Genomic DNA, 20,301 nt, shown 5'->3' with positions numbered 1-20,301 from the left:
GACTATATCGTTATATCATATTGTGACTTAAATATCATGATAATACCCTATTGTGATTTAAACAATATCATATTGTGACTTAAATATCATGATAATACCGTATTGTGATTTAAATAATATCATATTGTGACTTAAATATCATGATAATACCGTATTGTGATTTAAACAATATCATATTGTGACTTAAATATCATGATAATACCGTATTGTGATTTAAATAATATCATATCGTGACTTAAATATGGTGATAATATCGTATTATAGAATAGAATAGAATAGAATAGAAATACTTTATTCATCCCCAAGGGGAAATTGTTTTAACATAGCAGCAATACAAACAAATATTATAAACATAAAATGGAATGTAAACAAAAATAGTGCAATAGTAAAGGAATGGCATTGTGACATAAATATCCAGTAGTATCATATTGTGGTGTCTCTGGTGATTTCCGACATACTACTAATTATCACACACTGAACCTTTAAAACACAATTTAAATCATATTCTGTACAAATATTTAAATATAATCATCATCAGCATCTTCTTCATTATTTTTGACCAATAAAATCGTGACAGTTGACGACAGTTTGCTAATTTTACACACATTTAAAAAAAAGCCATGAAGTTGAAATTCAATATTTGAAATTCTGTTTTCAGTAAAACTTCAAATCAAACACTGTCACGCGCATTAAAGCGCGAGAACAAGGCCAGACAAAAGGCGCCATGGAAACAAACAAACAAACAAACACTTTTGTTTGTGTGTGTGTGTGTGTTAAAGTTGTGTTTGTTCACTCACCGCCGTGGAAAAGTTTCTCCTCTTTAAGCTGCGGCTCAACATGACTGAAAACACGCAGTGACTTCCACACGGAGAAACGTGAAGAATTACAATCCACGCGCGAACCTGGCAACTGTCCCAAAACATCAACTTCCTTCATTAATGAGTGGACCTGCGTTTCCAAGACACAAGCCCCGCCCCCTTTCCCTACCAGCCAATGGAAAAATAAGGGGGAAAAAATAATCTATATATTCTTTTCTTTTTTTTAAAGAGGGAAAACAATAATTAAACGGAAAATGACAGAGTGAATAAAGTCCACTCTGACAAACTCTGTCATTATTTCTGAAAATCAATGTTTTACTCTCATTTTCACCATTTTTTTTCTTATATAACTGACTGATGTGATGTAAAAATGTTTTATACGAGCTGAAAATATGTTATTGTAATAATAATAATAGTAATAAAGAAATAATGAAAGAAATACAGAATAATTTGAATAAAATAAATCACAAAATCATCATCCATATGCATGAGAACGGCAAAACAAGCAGCACTGAACCCAAAATTAAAGGTACACTTAAGTAAAATTTAGCAACACACCTCACCTTGCCCTATATGTAGCCTTCAGTTAGCATCAAAACATGTTTTAAATACAAGTTTTATCTTCAATTTTATCCAAATGACAAAAAAAATCACCTAAGTTTTACACACTGCCCTAATCTAGTTACCGTTTTTATTAATTTATCATTCCAGCTGAGATAAAACAAGAGAGAGAGAGAGAGAGAGAGAGAGAGATAGGGAGGATATTCTGAGTGACATTAAAAAAATGTAAGAAAGAAAGAAAGAAAGAAAAACAGCTGTTGTGTCAGGAGGAAACAGGAAGCGTGAGAAAGTTTTGTCTCAAGGACAAACGGAGACCTTGTAGTGGTGGAGAGAAAACACACACACACACACACACACACACACACACTGCTATCCTTTTAAGGACTTGTTCGTTTAGCTCAGAGACGTCCTGTCCTCTCCTCAGAATTGTATTGTCACTCACACGATGAGGTCCACTCACTGAAATGAGGACCCGAGTCTGCAAACGTCGCTGTCCGTCAGTGTTTGTGCAGAATATTAACGTAAACGCTCCTTTATCACGTAGAAAAGCAACATTTTCTCTTTTTTGATTTCTGTACACAAACACAGAGCTGCTTTAACTGCCGTCCTGCTCTCTGTCTCCCTCTTCCTCTGCCAGTGGTACTGCAGCCACACAGCAGGAGTCTGCGCTTCTTTCTTCTTCTTTTTTCTCTACTTCATTTTCCTTATCTTCAGGAATATTAAATAAAGTGTCAGAGCTTCTCAGGTACAGTTACTCAGGAACGGTTAAAGGTCACTGAGGGTTTTTATATTTTTACAGTGTTTGAGGAGAGAGTTAACTTAACTGTGGCGTTATTGCAATATATTTTTAGATGCAACAAAAATCCTCACAGAAAGATTCAAATCAACCATTTCTCCACACTTTAAAATGAATAAACAATGGTAATTATATACTGTATTATTTTAAAAATCTAAATATATACAGTATGTGCAGTATATTTTCTTTATTTCCCTCTTTTTATAACATCATTAAATCATAAATCATACTTTTCATTTATGACAGGAAAATGTGATTGTTCATTCATAATCATTCATATGTACATTCACATAACAAAAGGTACAAATAAATATTGCATATAAAATAAAGCATATGCAAAAGTAAACACTTTTACTGTGTGTGAGTAAAAACATTAAGTTAAATACACTTAAATATTACGGTAATCCCTTAATTTCCTGTGTGACACCTGAGAACTCTGAGCTGAACGACATTCACCGTGAGTGAAGTGCGTTTGTGACTCGTTTTCATACTCGTGTATTTGCAGATAAAAGAAAATTCCCTTTGGCTGACGTGTGCACATTAACACACAAAAAGAACAAGTTCATTAAGACAAATAATGGCTTCTTCATCAAAGTGTCATCCACATCATACGACTCTACATGTTATTCAGGTATTTAAAAAAATGTAAATAATGATTTAAGTTTGCGTCTCTTTAAGAAAAAAATAAATGTTGAAAACACTGCATGACACTGATTAAAGAGACGCAAAAACAAACACACAACAGTACCCTGATATTTTCACAAACAACAACAACAACAACAACAACAAGTCGTGACACTCAAAACAGGAGAATATGAGTGTGTACACTTTACACTAACAGACTGTGTATTAAAATGGACGTATAGTTTTCCAAATTTAAAAGTGAAGCCCCGGAAGACTGACGGTAATAGCAGTTGGCCACCAGGGGGCGACATGTAGAGAAAACTTGCCTGAATGGCAAGTGATAATGATTTCTGAGTTTATATGGAAGCCCTGAAAGTGAACAAAAGGAAAATCACGGATTTCTCGGACTTTTTGAGAAAAAGGAAACTTTTATAAAACGTCAATTTTGTAAAAACTCACATTTTTTACTTGCCTTTTAGGAATTTTTATCCGTCTGTGGGACGGAGTCTAACATTTGAAGAGAAGAATGTGAGGTACACGAGACATCTGTTGAGACATCTGTGGAGACATCTGTGGAGACATCTGGACAGAAATCCCGCCGCTGTGAGTGAGAAGTGTCTCCAGGGCTGAACCACTTGATCTCCAGAGTATCAACTCTATGGAATCTTTTCCGGCCTGTTTTTCCCCGAGTTCTTTCAAGCTGCTGCTGATAAGACAAGTCGCCTGCTCGGTTAAATAAAGCTACGAGGCTAATGGCTCTCTGAGCTACCTGAGCGATCTCCAGAGGAATCTGAGTCTCTCTGAAGTCTGACAACGTAATCTCTGCATTTCTTCTGACCCACAAACTTCTAGTTGTGAGTCAATAATGAGTGTGTGTGTGTGTGATTATGGGTGTATTGCAGGTGTGGTTGTCATGGAAATAAAAACTGGTTGTTTCCTGGTTTGAGTGATTTCTTTGCAGCTGAACCTAGTGCACCACAGTTAAAGGTGCAGTAGGCAGGATTATTGATCAAAACATGAACAAATACATATCTTTGGCTAGCCATCGTTAGCCAATGTTAGCAATACCACTGGATAACGTTCTCCGCAGTATTGAGCTCACGAAAACAGCGTAGCAACACGTCGCGCTTAAGAAAAGCGAACATGACTGTGTATACGACTGATTTAATGTGAAACGCAAAAAATCACAAGTGCTAAAAACAGCTAATGTCGCAGTGTTTGTACGAGTGGCAGCCATTTTGGAATACCATGCCGGGTACGGTTTGTACGGTTGCTCCGACTTCTGAGTTTGGAAATCCGCCCCCTCAACTGGGAAAATCCGACTTCCGACCACAACCGGAACGCACCATTATTCTAATGCTACAGAATCAAAAATGATTAAATTTATACAATTTATATACAAAGTACCAGAACATGTAGGAGGGATTATTGGCAGGAATTCAATGTCCGACATAAACAGTAAATATGTTTGTTATACGTTTAAATTGCTTTAAAATTATAATGATTTGGTTTCTTATATTTATTTTTATGTACTTTAGGCGAGGGCCTTACTTTACGGAGCCACCATGTTTCTACAGGAGCCTGAATGGACAAACTCTGCAAACTAAGATAAACCACATCCTTTCAGGTATTTGAAGACGAGCTGAGGAACAACAACAACAACAACAACAACAACAGCAACAACAATAACAGCAACAACGAAAACAAAGAACAGTGTAGTGGAGAACCTGTGCTTTCAGTCCATAACAGCGTTTGAGACACCTCCTCACTGCATGAAAACCAGACATCATATAATCCATAATCCATGACATAATCTTAATCTTGCATAAACACATGCAGACGATCGCTGTCCACGTTCATTTACATCACAATACCAGTAAAATAAATAAGAAGACTTGTAATCCTGATATGTACAGTACTTACACCAGAGTCATTTACATTCTACACAGAGTGGTTGGAGGTCACGTGACGGACGGGGTCCAAGCTGCGGTTTGGTCGTAGCACCGAAAGAGGAGGTGACGTTGTCGCGCGTGGCGAAGAAGAAGAAGAAGAAGAAGAAGAAGAAGAAGAAGAAGAAGAAGAAGAAGAAGAAGAAGAAGATCTGCTGAGATGAACAGGAAGTGAAACATGTAAACAGTTGAGGTGTCACGGGTCAGGGTTTCTCCATCCTGTATTTGATTGACAGTGAGTTTGATTGTTTATTGTTTTTTGGTTTTACGGTCTTAGTCTTTGTCCACAGCCACAGGCAGACTGGAGCCAGAGGACGGGGTACATTTCCCACAGTAGCCTCCACACATTCCTGACACTCTGCTGCCATCCTGTGGACACACGAGGAATCACAAGGGTTACATGAGACTGTGTTTTTTTGTCTGTGGAAACATTCCCCAGTCATTAATAATCTAATCTGTGAGTGTAATAAATGTCATATTAAAGGAAAAATCCAGGAAAAATCCTCAATAGCAGAGAACTGCTGCACTAACGGAGACAAAGTTACTGCTTTATCACCGACTACACCACGGCGACGTGTATAAAGTACCTTAAATGTATTTTACTTGAGTAAAAGTACAAATATGTTACCAGAAAATGACTTTGGTCGAAGTTGAAATATTACTTAAGTCAAAGTCTTAAAGTATGTGATACTGGAAGGTTGTGGGTTCATTTCCCGGCTCTGCTCGTCCTTGAGCAAAGACACTTAACCCCATGTTGCAGCGTGTGAATGGGTGAAAACGGTAGTGTAAAGACTATAAATACAGCCCATAATACCAACTTTTATTTGGTAGTAACGAGTAACAAAGATAGTGAGAGGAAATGTAGTGTAGCTAGAAATATAAATAACAAAGTAAAGTAGAGATATATGAATTTTGTACTAAAGTATTTGTACTTTGTTATATTCCAACACTGGTGCAAACGTATACACGTATATACAGAGGCTATAAGAATATAGAGTGTCTTATGTCCCTTTTTTTCCAGCACAAACGCAGGTGTGAGAGTGTGAGGACATGTGAGGACATGTGAGGACATGTCGGGACAGTGTACGTCCACCACAGGCTCCGGGTACCTGGGATTTCCGCACATCAGCCACAGCGTAGTTTCCCTGTGAGATCCACGACGTCTCCTCCGTCACCTTCAAACCGGTCCCTGAGAGGTTGATTCTGAACTGACCCTGAAAAATCATTCAAAAAACGAGGACTCATGAGGAGAATTCTTACTTTTATTGAATATAAATAACAGCTGTTGTCATGCTCACCTGCGGACAGTTGGCGGCGCTGTAACAGTCTCCAGCTGTGGCGAACGGAACGCTCTTTCCCTCTCGGGTGGAAGCAAACTGCCAGTCTGTCGCTGCGGAGACAAAACAAACACGAGGACAATGACGTCACAGTCGTTCCTGGAAATCACAACCTTGACCTGTGTTGCTGCTACAACACACACACACACACACACACACACACACACACACACGGGTTGAAACTGTTTTAAACCCGACACATCAGCACTTTATCTATGTGTCACTCTCCCGTCACCAAAGTCCATGGAGAAAATCATCATGTTTGACATCCCTAGCTGTTCATCAACTGCTGCCTCCATAATTAAGTTAAAACGTGTTTTATTTGCAACTTTGGCGTTTGACTTCCTCTCTTCAGATTCATTTACTTAACAACAACAAGGCAGCAGCAGAGCAGCAATGAAGCAATGAAGCAATGAAGCAATGAAGCAGTAGTTTACGTAACACACAGGAGAGTGCAGGAGAGTAAAGTGTGTCAGTACCTCGTACAACCACACATATATACTGTATGTATATATATATATATATATATATAAAATAAAAGCCTGAACCCCTTTAGGTCTGGACTTGGTTTCAGGGTCAGTCTAAAGGGAGAACCGTGTAATTCCATCTACTTAGAGCAGTTTAATCCCTGAAGTCTTGTAATTGGGATTGTTGTGTTTGAACAAACCTCGACGACATCTTGATCCCATTAACCCTCGTCATCATCGTCACAAACGACAGACTTAAGTTTAGTGAGGACTCGTACATGTGTGTGTGTCTGTGTGTGTGTGTGTGTGTGTGTGTGTGTGTGTCTGTGTGTCTGTGTGTGTGTGTGTGTGTGTGTCTGTGTCTGTGTGTGTGTGTGTGTGTGTGTGTGTATGTGTGTGTGTGTGTGTGTGTGTCTGTGTCTCTGTGTGTGTGTGTGTGTGTGTCTGTCCGTGTGTGTGTGTGTGTGTGTCTGTGTGTGTGTGTGTGTGTGTGTGTGTGTGTCACTCACTGATGATGTTCATCTTGTCGATGTCCAGTCTAACTTTAGAGAAGGTTGTGATTCCTGCAGATGTGTAATCTCTGCGACAGTCACAGTCTGCTCTTCTGGATCCGTTCGCTGGACACTGAGTGGGGTCGTTTAACCTTGACGCACACACACACACGCGCACACACACACACACACACACACGCGCACACACACACACACACACACACACACAGACACAGACACAGACACACACACACACGCACACAGTGGTTTTTTTACACTTCCATGAATTTCCTCATGTGTGGATCACAGAGAGCAGTTTTTCATTTTGAGAGAATTATTTCTTCATTTCACGCTGACATTTTCAAATACTTTGCCCTTAAAGGGATAATTCATGTTTTTTTTATAGCGCAGGAGTGATTTTCTCCTTTAGACGTGAGTTTCATACGGACTTTTAAGGGAAGATACTTTTTATTATGGAACTATTGGATTTGATCATTTTCAGTGCTATAAAAATAAAAGGGTATAATGCAGAGGAATTTGAATAATCCAGCTCTATCATTGCTAACTTTCAAATAAATCAGTGCTGTACAACTTCAGAATAAATACTAATGTTCATTGGTTTCTTTCTAGTTATATTTTTCATTTGGTTGAAAGTTAAAATCTTTATTTACTTCTAACCATAAATTTACATTAAAGCAAAGTCAAAAGATAAGTTGTTTTTAAGTCTTTATAAAAAATTTTTTCTTTTTTCTAAAAAGCTCAGTTTTTACTTTGGAATAAACAAATTAATAATAAAGTAAATAAAGTAATTGAATTAACTTACAACACAATAATACAATCAGTGTTAGTTAACTTCAAATAAAGATATTTGTTTATTAATTAATGACATAACGTCCCAGACAATAATGTATGAGAGCAGAAAGTGAGAAATACCTGAAGCCAAAAATCTCTGAGAAATTCTCGCCTTCTCCCGTCGTCAAGGTGACGAACTCATGAGGAGAGTCTGTCTGCATCCCTGCACAGTACACCTGAGGAGGAGGTGCAAGAGGAGGGGGGAGAGGGGGAGGTGCAAGAGGAGGGGGGAGAGAAATGGAGTTTGTGTGAAGAAAACATACAGAACAGAAAATGTCACCATGGAAATCACAAACCACAAAAACAGTCAAATCTGGAAACAACAGATTTCAAACTGAGCTGATAAAATAACGACACTTCTATCTTCATCTGTGACTATTTTAAAAGTTAGTATTTTTAAAATTAGCCACTGAGGCTCCTGTTTCCTTCCGAGCTAAAAACCATGATTCTCTCTATGGACTTTGGTGCAGGAGAGTGACACTTTCACAAATTCAGGTAAAAAGGCAAAATAAACCGACGTACAGTACATTATTCTTAAGACTCATGTGAGGGTGAGCGTTTTGTTAAGTGGAAACAATAAAAAAAAGATCTAACATTTGACTTTAAAGTCATTTCAACGGTTCTTTAGGAGCTCGCGCTGCATCAGAAGAAATCCCGTCTGTGTCGTGTGAAATGTCACAGAAGAAACTGAGATTCTTAAAACCATAACATTTACCTTGAGTGTTTTTCCTTGAATGTTGAGAAAGTGTTCGCCGTCTGTGAGCGGGCCGTCGTTCCTGCTCTGGACGTCCTGACAGCTGGACGGCAAATGGCCTTAAAGACACACGAGGAAAAAGTAGAAAGAAATACGACAAACGGGGGGTTACGCAAGCATTTAAAGCTGCAGTACGTAACTGTAAATGATATATGTGTTGTTCAGTGAGTTCAATAACAAAACGCTGCACACAGGAAGTGATTTGCTGTATGTCAAAACAGTCACAAAAAAACACTTAAGACACGGCCGTAACTTTAAGTCGTCTCTGCTGCTGTATACACAAAAAACGCTCCCTCAGTCACGTCAGATGATGGTTTTGCATATGAGGGACGCAGGTCACAAAAAGGGAAAAAATTCAGGGACTTTTCAAGGACTTTCCAGGACAAATCCCCTTAAATTCAAGGACTGAATGTGCTGACACAGCTTAAGATGGGAGAGGGCAACTTGTAAGAGCTTGTCTTCGTCCATGATGGCGTCCACTTTTATTAATTTGTGATTGTCCTTGGGATCTCGGTCAAAGTCAGTCTTTGTCATTTGTCTGTTTTGTTTAAATTCACAAACTCTCAAGGATTTCAAGGACCCATGGAAACCCTGACAACAAACAAGGTTACGCATTAGAAATAGGTATAATAGTGATGTATAGAAAGAGAGATCTTTATTCACACACTCACATTTCAACAGTTCACACTAAACTAAAAGAGTCTCTGATGTTTTTCCTCTAACATCATAAATGTGTCACTGAAGGTCTGATCTCTGCTATCAATGGAAACGGTTTGGTTTTCTTCTCAGAACTCACAGCTTGGGTTTCTGCAGACTTTCTGCAGACCGTCCGGTTTAGTGTCCGGAGAACAAGCGTTGCTCTCCTGACCGTCTGTGGACACACACCGCAGCGTCCTCTCTGTGACGCCGTCCCCACAGCTCACTGAACACTGCAGGGACACAAGAGACCACACACCAGCTGTGACTGTGTGGAAATGATCAGGCTTTCATTTGGATCATTGAAAATCAAACTTTTTAAATCACGTTACAAGTTTATACAGTCAATGATATCGACTTTTAATTATATGAACAATATATATATATATATATATATATATACATATTTATATATATATACTGTATATGAATCAATATGAACCACAGGAGAACCTTCAGAGAATGTTTTCCACAACTAAAAGGTAACTAATAGTAATTAATAATAATTCTAATATTTAAATACTTTTACTCATATTATTACTTCTGCTTGAATGCAACAGTAAATACGGGTATTAAGAGAAAATTGTTCAAAGATTCATCTGAAAGCGACTTTTTGGATTTATGGTCCTTTGAAAGTTTGATATTTGGACAAAAACAACTGATGAAACCAGGTTTGATTTTTGAGAGAAAGACGAGCTTCTAAATCAACTGCAGAAAACTCTTCTCCTCCTAAACTCCAAGTCTTTGAAAAAGTTATTTTTAAGAAATAAATGCATTATATTTAAGAAAAAACTACTAATAATATACAATCCATCTTGGTGAAATCCTGATAAATGATTGGACGCCATCACGGTTGCATGGACCCACTCACCGCTCCCCAGGTTCCAACCCTCCACGCCCGCGTGGGCCGGCACGCCTCCAGGTTACATGGCATGTAGCTCTCAGGAGGAGTCCCGGGGCAGTTGGACAGAGACTGATGTCCGTACTCATAGTTGTCGTTCTCCACATGCACCTCGCTGCAGGAGATCAGACGCTGGCGGTAACCTTGGCCACAGCTGGCTGAGCACTGGAGTCAATCACAAATCACAAATCACAAATCGTTTAATCTTGTCTGTGATTGTCATGTGACGTTCCATGGAAGTCCTGGGGGCCACCGTAATGACAAGGATGGACCACAGGATGGTAACGCAAACGTTAAAGTGCAACCAAAACTAAACCTCTGAAGAAAACTCTACCTCATGCCTTTTTTTTTTTTTAGAAAATGCCAATGAAGCGAGCCGAGAGCTGAGAAGAAGCCATATCTCCGGTGTTAAACCCTAACCCGGTGTAAAATGGGGAGGAGTCATGGACAATAATACTGACTGTGAGTTTCCCCGCTTACGCCGAGAACTCCGTATCGTGTGAATCGTGTCTATCATGCGTCTGTGATTCAACTTTCTATGCAAAATGCATCCGGTGGGAACGCAGCATAAGAAAGTCATTGGTAACATTTGAGTGCAGTAGCTCGTGTTTGACCAGAGGGGGCAGTAGATACACTGCTTTTTATCTAGACTTTATGTATATTTTCTATACTTGACTGAAGATACTACACACTATACTTTAGTAGATTCACAGCTCCACTGGTTTACACCTGAAGATCTTTCTCTCACCTCAGTCCATTCCCCTGTGATCCAGATGTAATCGCAGGCGTGCGTGTTGCAGGTTTCGATCTTTGGAGGTCTGATCTGGTTCACGCAGTACATCTCATGGACTTCCTGCTGGTTGTGGTCCACACACTGCAGGGTTCGCCGCCTGTGGCCCGAACCACACGACTTACTGCACTGGAGAGGGGGAAACGCGTTAGGAGAACCAGATAATGGCTCTTTGTGTGAGACACACAGAAGCTTGAAAACATGGCTGCCAATAAGAGAAATTAGGGGGGGGGGGGAAGATTTAAGCCACTTAACTGATGACATCTCCACTCCACTAGGGTCTACAACATCTTGTTCACTACTTTATCTCATTGTGTTTTCTCACTGGAAACGAGGGTTTATAAATGGTGCACTCTCCCACACCAAAGTCCATGAAGAACATTAAGAGCATTTGAAGGTCGTGGGGACACATGAGCCGCTGGTCTAATGCTGCCTCGGTTTGTAAGTCTGCGTCAAATGTGTGTCACCGCGCAGTCAATCTTAAAAGAAAGAAGTCCTAAAATAACACATAGGAAGTTACTGACGGAGGCAGCGGTGGATCAACAACACCTGTGAGCTGTGGTGTCAAGTCATTGATTTTCTCTTTGGTCTTTGGTGTGGGAGAGTGACTATTTTCCAAAGCGACACAAACTTTTGTTTCCAGTCAGAAAGACTGTGTAATTGAGGCTCACCTATTAAAATCTAAGTCTGCTTAAGTCTTCGAAATCTTAAGAATGTGTTTTTCCTGTCTTTTAAACTGGAAACTGAAGTTTGTGTTAAAATCCTTTGACAAAATCTGTGTTTTTACAGTTATTTTAAAAGCAAAAACATGATTCATGGCGTCATTATTGCAGAGCGCTACAGTGGAGTGTGTTTTTTCATATTTCAACTGCTTCATTAGAAGAATTCAGTTTAGTTTCAGGTCTTATTGTCTATTGAAGTTCATCTGCAACATTCATCAACGTTAAAAACACAGTGTTTCCCTCCCCGGCCTCTTATCTCCTGCTCTGACATGTTCCGGCCTCCTTCCTTCCAGGCGGTGAAGGTTGTGTGTTCACTCCAAAAACACAAAACCACATGGAGAACTTTATCCACTTTAAAGTAATAGTTTTGCTTTTAGAAGATGTATTGACTGATGTCTTGAGTATGTTTACAGCTTGATTATTAAACTATTAAACAGCCAGTTTGTGTCACTTTGTAATCCGCTTATTCTCCTGCACCAAAGTCCATTGAGTCTACTGCTGCCTCGTTTGTTAAGTGAAACAAAGGATTTGAAAACACATTTGCACTGAGTGTCGGAGGCAGCAGTGGATGCACAGCTCCTGCGTGCTGTGATGTTAAATGGCTGATTTTCTGCATGGACTTTGGTGCAGGAGAGTGACACAAACTTCAGCTCCTGTTGTTATGAAGCTGTAAACCTCCCGGCGAACACTTTACGAGGTGAGCCTGTTGTTAAGCAGCTAAAACCTGTTTCTCCCTGGTTTCCCCTCTGACAGCCATGTTTTCGGTGATAAACTTGATGATTTCTGCACCACAACAGCTTTTCTCCACAGGTGATCAGACTCCTCGTCTCCCAGCACATACTGTATATCCTCCCACATACCCCTTAACTACAATCCAATCCCCACGGTTTAGCACTTAAAATAGACACTTAAGAGGCCCTTTGTGTCCCAGTAATGTCTGCTCTAACACTTTGTGGACATGCACCATACTTTTAAGTTTAGATTTTTTTAAGGGAAACTACATTTTGTTATACTTATTTATGGAATGACATCATAAAATAAAGAAACTTTGAGTGAAAATGGGAAGTTTGTAGATGCTCACTCTCTCTCACCAAAGTCCATTGAGAAAATCAGCGTTTTAAGCCGGTGGCAACACAGGAGCTGCTGGTCTACTGCTGCCGTGTTTGATCATTTTCTGTCACTAAATCATGTAAAAGGATTCATTTAAAACCCAGAAATGACTAAATAACACGACTGAAGATAGTGACAGAGAAAACAGAGGATCAGCGACTCCTGTGTGATGTGAAGTAAAATCGCTGATTTTCTCTATGGACTTTGGTGCAGGAGAGAGAGCGGTTTCTAAACTCTGGTTTCTGATTAAAAAAATGCAATCTAACCATGAAATAAAGTGTCAATCATATTATTAACAAACTGTTAACTAACCCTGACTTAAGTAGGTGCAGATGAATTCACTTTAAATCTAAATACAGGATTTCAAACTAACAGGAGTGAACAGTAGATTCAAGCATGAAATAAAAAAACACATTGTCCAAAGAGCTGAACTATTCCTTTAAAGGCAAAAGCATTAGGGCCAATAACACTCGACATCGCAGGTATTATGTCATGACGAGAACAGGCTCAGAGAGAAGCTCAGTCCCAGCTGCTCTTCATCGCTCTTCACACACGTTTTTAGGATCTACGTTATATTACGTACAAGGTTTCTTTCCTTTTCTGAGACCTAACTAACTCAATGTTGACAGAAAACCAATCACTTCCTGTGTCACCGGGCGACACGAGATTTAAAACCGCGCTAATGTACGTACACGGAGAAACACAGAGAAAATCACATGGAGCTAAAAACAAGTTACAAAGTAGAGTTTCTTTCATTAAAGTCATTAAACACACATGAACTGCAGTGAAGTGACGTTTCCTGCTGTTACACAGAGCAGGAAACTCCAAATTCTTCTCCTCACTAATTACACTCAGCGTTCAGGAAAGACTTTTCATGCTGATCAGTGACCCACATTCAACTGCACTGGAACACAGTCAAGAAGAACAAGAAGAACAAGGAGAACAAGGAGAAGAAGAAGAAGAAGGAGGAGAAGAAGAAGAAGGAGAAGAAGAAGAAGAGACTCCTGCTGCAGCTGCGTCGCCTCAGGCTGACAGAAACATTACTCAGCAGGAATGTACCACTTTAATAAAGTGCAGGTATAAACTGAGCAGTAATAACATGGAATCTCCTGCAGCAGCATCATCTAAAAACTGTGGTGTCCAAACTTATTTGCATATTATTATTATTATTATTATTTAAAAAAAAAACAACAACCTTAGATCTAGAAAGTTCAGTATAATTTTGATTTTAGATTGTGTTTTTTAAGCTAAAAAACATGCTTAAAATGGACTTAAATCAACTTGAAGACCATTTATTTTGTCTCCTTGTCTCCTTGTCTCCTCTCTTCCTCTCCTCCTACCCTCTCTGAGCCTCTGACAGATGCATCCGCTCATATTTCACTTTACCTCACATGACAGCGTAAACTCATCCCACTCTTTTCTTTTCTCTCCTCCCCTCCTCCCCTCTCCTCCCCTCCTCTCCTCTCCTGTCCCCTCCCCTCCTCTCCTCTCACCTCGTGCCACTCTCCTTCCCTCCATCGGTAGCGGGACAGCGGACACTGTGCGCGGCGGCAGCTGCGGCTGCTCGTGGGCCTCGAGCGCTGGGAGCAGCCGCTCTCGTGTGAACGTCGGCGCTCGCTGATGTGACAGAAGACGTCTCTGCGCTGGACGCCGTCTCCACAGGAAGCCGAACACTGAGAGGACACAGGTCAGGACAGGAGTTGAAACACTTTGACTCTTCTGTCTCAAAGGATATTAAACACATGAATCACCTTTTTTTAGGCTGAAGCTAAAGCTAACTGGGACACTTTGATTTTGTTATGTTGAATCATTTATTGAACAAAAGGACCCAATAAATAAATATCTCACAAATAATAAATAGTGACTTTTATTTAAGAAACGACTATCCCAGAATAAGGACTTTATTGTCTCACAGAAATTATGAAATTGTTTTTTTCTGTCTGTGTTTTGTGGCTGTTTTAAAATCTGAATTTTGACTTACTGTCAAATTTGGATTTATCTAGAAATTGCAACTTACGACACTTGTCTTACATTTTCAAATTTAGATTTTTCAGATTTCTTAATACGTCAAAATGTCTGACTTACTCTCAAAAAATGTATCTCAGACTTTTAACGTTAAAATTCTGACTTTATTATTAGTACTATTTCAGAATTCCAATTTAATACTAAGACAAAATGTCTTAAAACCTCAACATTTTTACTCGCATTCAAAAAATGTGATTTATGATCTTACGACTTGATTATTTTAACTCTCTCTCTGAAAACCTTGACTTCTTTTGTCCATTTTTGAAACATCTCATTAAATGTCGACTCACATTTCAGCTCTAAATGACATCAAATGTTCAAGTTAAAAGTGAAAACGTGAAAGAGTGAAAACAGAGAGCGGAGCCTGAAGAGGAAATGTCTGTTTTTGTTTCCTGCGCTGACGTAAATCACACAATTCTCTTCTCTTCTGTGTTGAATAATGTTTCTCATTTTGTCTCTTTTCACACAGAGACGCCGCAGATGATGATGATGATGATGATGATGATCGCATATGATTTATGTCCATGATTTATGTAGATTTTCATGTGTGGAGAGGAACGGGAATGTGATGATAACGATGATGACGATGATGACGATGATGACGATGATGATGATGATGATGATGATGATGATGAATTATTGTTTGTGTTTTGTTACCAAACAAAAAACAACAAGAGCTCGTGTTGTTTTTCACGTTTGAGGAGCAGGAAATGAAAAACATCACAACAGTGGGCTCGGCCATTTCTCCCTGCTATTGTTCTCCACGCGCGTCTCTTTGGGTTGTGTTTACCCATAATGCCCTGCATTGTAGTCTGCTTCCTGCAACCGAGACCTGCAGTACGGTTTTAGGCGGACCAGGATTTTCTTCTTTGATGCGCATCAGAGTTCGGTTGCAAAAACAAACTGGACATTTCAAGCAAACACACGAGGGTTTGATGAAGAAGGAGCGGCTGTGAACGCACCCTGAAAACATGCAGGACCAGGTTTGGGAAACCCTGCTCTATCTGGCCGACGTGAGCCAGGTCCACGTTTAACGTTCAAAACTGTCCCACATTGACCTGGACTGTCCCGACTGTCCCTCTGTCGCAGTCTGAGACTCAGGACCTCAGACTTCTGTGCTGCAGCTGCTTCAGTTTAGTGGCTTTTTTCAGCCACGGCACATAAAACGCAGTCAGGTCGAGCTGCAGATGTTCTCACACATGTGCAACCTGATAAGCATTAAAGAGGAATGAGAGGCGGTGACTCTGGCAGCGTGAGAACCAGCTCGGCACAGAGACGAGACGAGACGAGAGAAGAGAGGAGACGAGAGGAGACGAGAGGAGACGAGAGAAGACGAGAGGAGACAAGAGGAGAGGGTTTTATATTCCAGGTCAGAGAGTCCTACCTCTCCCCAGTCACCAGTCTTCCACTTGGGGCAGCGTCCGCCTCGGCAGCTCCGCTGCTTGCCGGGTTTGGCGGACAGGTGCTGGCAGTTCTCCTCCGGGACCGGGCGGCCGGACCCGGTCACACAGCTCACCTTACGGGTTTTGAAGCCTCTGCCGCAGGAGGCCGAGCACTGAAAACACAGGAGGAGAAGAAGAGTGAGGTAAGAGGTGAGGTATGTTTGTGTTTCGACAGGATCATTATGCAAAATGACATTCATGAGACATTAATATTCAGCCAGGATTGAATCAAAGAATGAAATAAAGTTACAAAATGATCTTTTCTGTAACAGTTAAAATTGATTTTTGTGAACGTCTGAACACCCTTTTTTTAAATTGTTCCAGGAAACTAGAGCAGCAAAGTTTCAGCACGAGTGCACAGATGCATGAATAAATAGAGATTAGAGATTAGAGATTAACAAAAATCATCCAGTGTGTAAATCTGAGACCGTATAGACGGTCGTTTCCAAGCAATAAAGCAAAAAAAAGCAATAAATTACAGCACAGTTTCCAGCATTTTAAGGCATTAACGAAGCCAATGAATGAGTGAGAGGCTTCACTTTTGTTTCATTGTGATTTATTTATCAGGTAAATAAATAAAAAAAAAGGGATTAAGCTGATGTGTCGCTCCACGTGGAGACGACAGACCAATGGCAGAGCGACTCTCATCCGCCCGGCACAAGTTTGTTTCACGTCCGGGTTCAACGACTTAGTGACCAGAGACTAACTCAGTGTGACGGGGCGCACACACACACACACACAGTGACTAACACACACACACACAGTGACTAACACACACAGAGACACAGAGACACACACACACACAGCAGTGTTACAGGAGCTACTTTGTGCTCGGATCATCAAAGAGCGCGTTTGCATGTGACGATGGATGAGAAGCGACAGACTCCGAGTTGAAAGAGCGTGTGGCCCGACATGTGGTGCTGAGCCTGGTCCTGATCCTGGTCCTGGTCCTGGTCCTTGTCTTGATCCTGATCCTGGTCCTGGACCTGATCGGCGAGCGACTACAGTGGACTCGGAACATGTCGTGAACATAATATCTCACCTCGAGGGTGAGATATTATGTTCACGAAGTAGAAGAAGCGATAATAATAATAAAAAAGATTGTTGTTTATTGCATTTGCTCGTGTTTGTGTTTGTGTCGACCAATAAAGACAAAAATGATGATTCTCTTTTAGTTTGTGCTTCAAATACAGACAATGAATATCTAATGTTATGCTTTATATGAATAAAAAACATAATTCTTCTGTTTCTACAAATAAGTGGATAAATGCATTAAATTCATTAATCTGGTATTAAAATGTGTTAAATGACGGTTTCTTTGTTTTTTAAACAACAATAAAACCATTCAAAACCAAGAAAACAACACTTAATGTAGATATTCTTACTTTTTTCATGAGACAATAAAAACCCTTAGTAAAAGATGCTATTTTGTCCATAAATGTCTACAAAAATTTTTTTAAGAGTCTTAAACTTGACCGACGAGCGACATTTGTGCAAATGCCACTGTAAGTAGTGAATGAAATAACATATTTATCATATTATTGTACAGAAAACCCCAGATGAACACATTTAAATGACTAAAGGAAAGCATTAAGGCAGCCATTGTTAATGTTTCATGTGCCTTTTTTTATTTCGCCCTGAAAAAACCTCGGGAATTAAACAAAGTCAATTAAAACAAAACCCTGTGTGTTTTATTAGAACATGGTTAAAACACATCCTGTCTCCATGAGCTTCATTAACTGCCCTGAAGATGTGAACATCTACACACACACACACACACACCTGATCTTAAGCTTTATTTTTATTAACAAATAAACTAAAATCCAATGGAAATGTTTAAACCCATTTGCTGCGATAAAATGCAGATTTTTTGCTGTATTTACTTTACAAAAAAGCAGCGTGTGGGACAACATTCAAACTTCTGTTTGTTCAACATGGATAGATAGATAGATAGATAGATAGATAGATAGATAGATAGATGCAAAATGTAATTGTCTGATTGTGGAAAATGCCAAGACGTGGGCTGAGAGTGGAGTGAGATGTTCTCCGTGTCTCAGTCAAAACAAAGGACATTAAACAACATTAAAGCTCACAGTTGACTTTCAGAATAAAAGCCCCTGTGTTATTTCACTTCACTACATCAGCGACAATGAAATCCAGCGCTCTCTTCTCATTCTCTCAGTCAGTAGAACATGAAAAAAACTGCGATAAATCCGTCTCTGTCAACGCAGACGCAACGCGACACAATACACATTCAGTGGAATCCCGCAAAACAAACTTGAGATTTGCAGTTTGACTGGCGCTATGTCATTTCTACAAAACCAGACGTTTACAGCAGCGTCCTATTGGACGATACCAGCTGTCAATCACATATTTTCCTATAAACGGGAACATCATTTACAAATTTCATATCATGTTCTACTGAAAATGTCAAAAAAGCTCAATTTCCCATAGACTTCCATACAAATGGAGTTATTTTTTGCAAGTGGTGGAGTCGCCCCCTTGTGGCTAAATGGCTACTTGGCTTCACTTTTTAAACATCCATTTTATTTCCAATCTATGAATTGGTCTATTTAAAATGGATCTCCAGGTAAGCTATCACCGAGACAGTCTGATGCACTTGTAGGCTGGATATTTTGAACTCGAAAAGGATTTTTAATGTTCAGAAATCAATAAATATCGTTGTTCCTTCAGTACACTTGATTTCTTGTCGTTCACCAGAGCACAAGCTGATTTGCCCTTCTTTTTACAACTACTGGTGTCGCCCCCTGGTGGCTAACAGCTCACAAAAAAACACCAGCTTCCACTGTCAGTGCAGTTCTTCCACATTATGTGTTGTGTTGTTTTATCCCAGGATCACGGGGCAACTTCCCATCCATCTGTCCGTGCTGATGGAATGAGGAATCAGCCGAGGGCCCCTTACCAGATCAAACACGACCCTTGACCCACACAGACTCCTCTGCATTGTCTGGCCGAGGCTCCTCCCTCTCTATAGAATCACCGAGCGACGCCGGCCCCAGCGTTGGTATGCCGTCACCGGCGGAGAGGCCGCGCGGCAAAATAAAAAGGCCAAAGGTCAACTTTGCAACTTCGTCACAATGGGTGAAATATTCAATCTTTGTCACCCAGGGCGCGGATTTACCTTCGGGGGAAGGAGCTTTGAACTTGCGACACAGACGGTGAAGGGGCGGAGTCACAGCACAGAGGTCAGCAGAGGCCCTGACCGCTAAAAATAACAGAGGTCACTCACGCTCAGTGATTCGTGTGTTTTCATTCAGGAAAAAGAACGGTGTGGAGGAATGTTTCAGGAGCTTTTGCATTTTTGCTTGGACGAAACAATAAAGGCACATTTTGTTTCCAATGTTTTTGGGGCATAATTTTGCATTTTATTCAAAGATTTATTAGAGCTTTGAAACACATGAGTTAATACTGAAATATAAACTCCTACGCTCTCATGCAGTCATTCCAGGAGGAGATTTTTGACTCGTCAGATAAATTCAATGTTTTAATTGTTTTCTTAATAAAAATGTGTAAAATAAGGTTGTTTTGAATTACCAAACACACCTGGGAACAAAAAGGTTTGACAGAAATGGCAGTAAAATCATCAAAAAACATTAAATTATGTAAAAAATAAATGATAATTTATGCAGTGAAAAAACCTGATCAATTTAGTTTGAATTGATGTAATTGAATTGACTTTAAATCATGATTGAAACAGCTTTCATTTACTTTGTGTTTTCCTTTTTAAAACTTGGCTCAGAATATTGAACAATCAAAACTAGAATTACTAAATTGCAGCCTTTGTGATTTTTTTGCGCATTAGTTTGTTTAAAATCTGGGATTTTACAATTGATTTCAAGTTGTTCAGCCCTAACGTTGTGTTAAATAAACATTATATGATGAATTTTGTCTCATTTTCTGATGTTTTTGTTTAAATTCCCCCTCTTTTCAGGGTCCAAGCGCACA

At 39.8% G+C, this 20,301-nt stretch overlaps 2 protein-coding genes across 2 annotated transcripts in view; both read right to left on the bottom strand.

Moving 5' to 3' along the window:
• Nucleotides 1–889, bottom strand: part of prickle2b (prickle homolog 2b) — a 115,752-nt gene extending 114,863 nt beyond the window's left edge. Inside the window, exon 1 of the mRNA XM_058631670.1 lies at nt 798–889. Coding sequence (XP_058487653.1) covers nt 798–839 — 42 coding nt within the window. The 5' untranslated portion in view covers nt 840–889. The remainder of the gene's footprint in view (nt 1–797) is intronic.
• Nucleotides 890–4,505: 3,616 nt separating this feature from the next.
• LOC131460623 (A disintegrin and metalloproteinase with thrombospondin motifs 9-like) overlaps nt 4,506–20,301 on the bottom strand; it is a 61,953-nt gene continuing 46,157 nt past the window's right edge. Inside the window, exons 29-39 of the mRNA XM_058631259.1 lie at nt 16,278–16,448; nt 14,362–14,541; nt 10,995–11,165; nt 10,217–10,411; nt 9,446–9,578; nt 8,611–8,708; nt 7,977–8,071; nt 7,062–7,195; nt 6,047–6,138; nt 5,858–5,962; nt 4,506–5,117 (exon numbers count right to left, since the gene is read on the bottom strand). Coding sequence (XP_058487242.1) covers nt 5,022–5,117; nt 5,858–5,962; nt 6,047–6,138; nt 7,062–7,195; nt 7,977–8,071; nt 8,611–8,708; nt 9,446–9,578; nt 10,217–10,411; nt 10,995–11,165; nt 14,362–14,541; nt 16,278–16,448 — 1,470 coding nt within the window. The 3' untranslated portion in view covers nt 4,506–5,021. The remainder of the gene's footprint in view (nt 5,118–5,857; nt 5,963–6,046; nt 6,139–7,061; nt 7,196–7,976; nt 8,072–8,610; nt 8,709–9,445; nt 9,579–10,216; nt 10,412–10,994; nt 11,166–14,361; nt 14,542–16,277; nt 16,449–20,301) is intronic.

The sequence above is a fragment of the Solea solea genome, chromosome 6 (genome assembly GCF_958295425.1).
Source record: "Solea solea chromosome 6, fSolSol10.1, whole genome shotgun sequence".
Lineage (NCBI taxonomy): Eukaryota > Metazoa > Chordata > Actinopteri > Pleuronectiformes > Soleidae > Solea > Solea solea.
The sequence above is the reverse complement of the archived record's forward strand: the minus strand, read 5'-3'. Positions and strand labels throughout refer to the sequence as shown.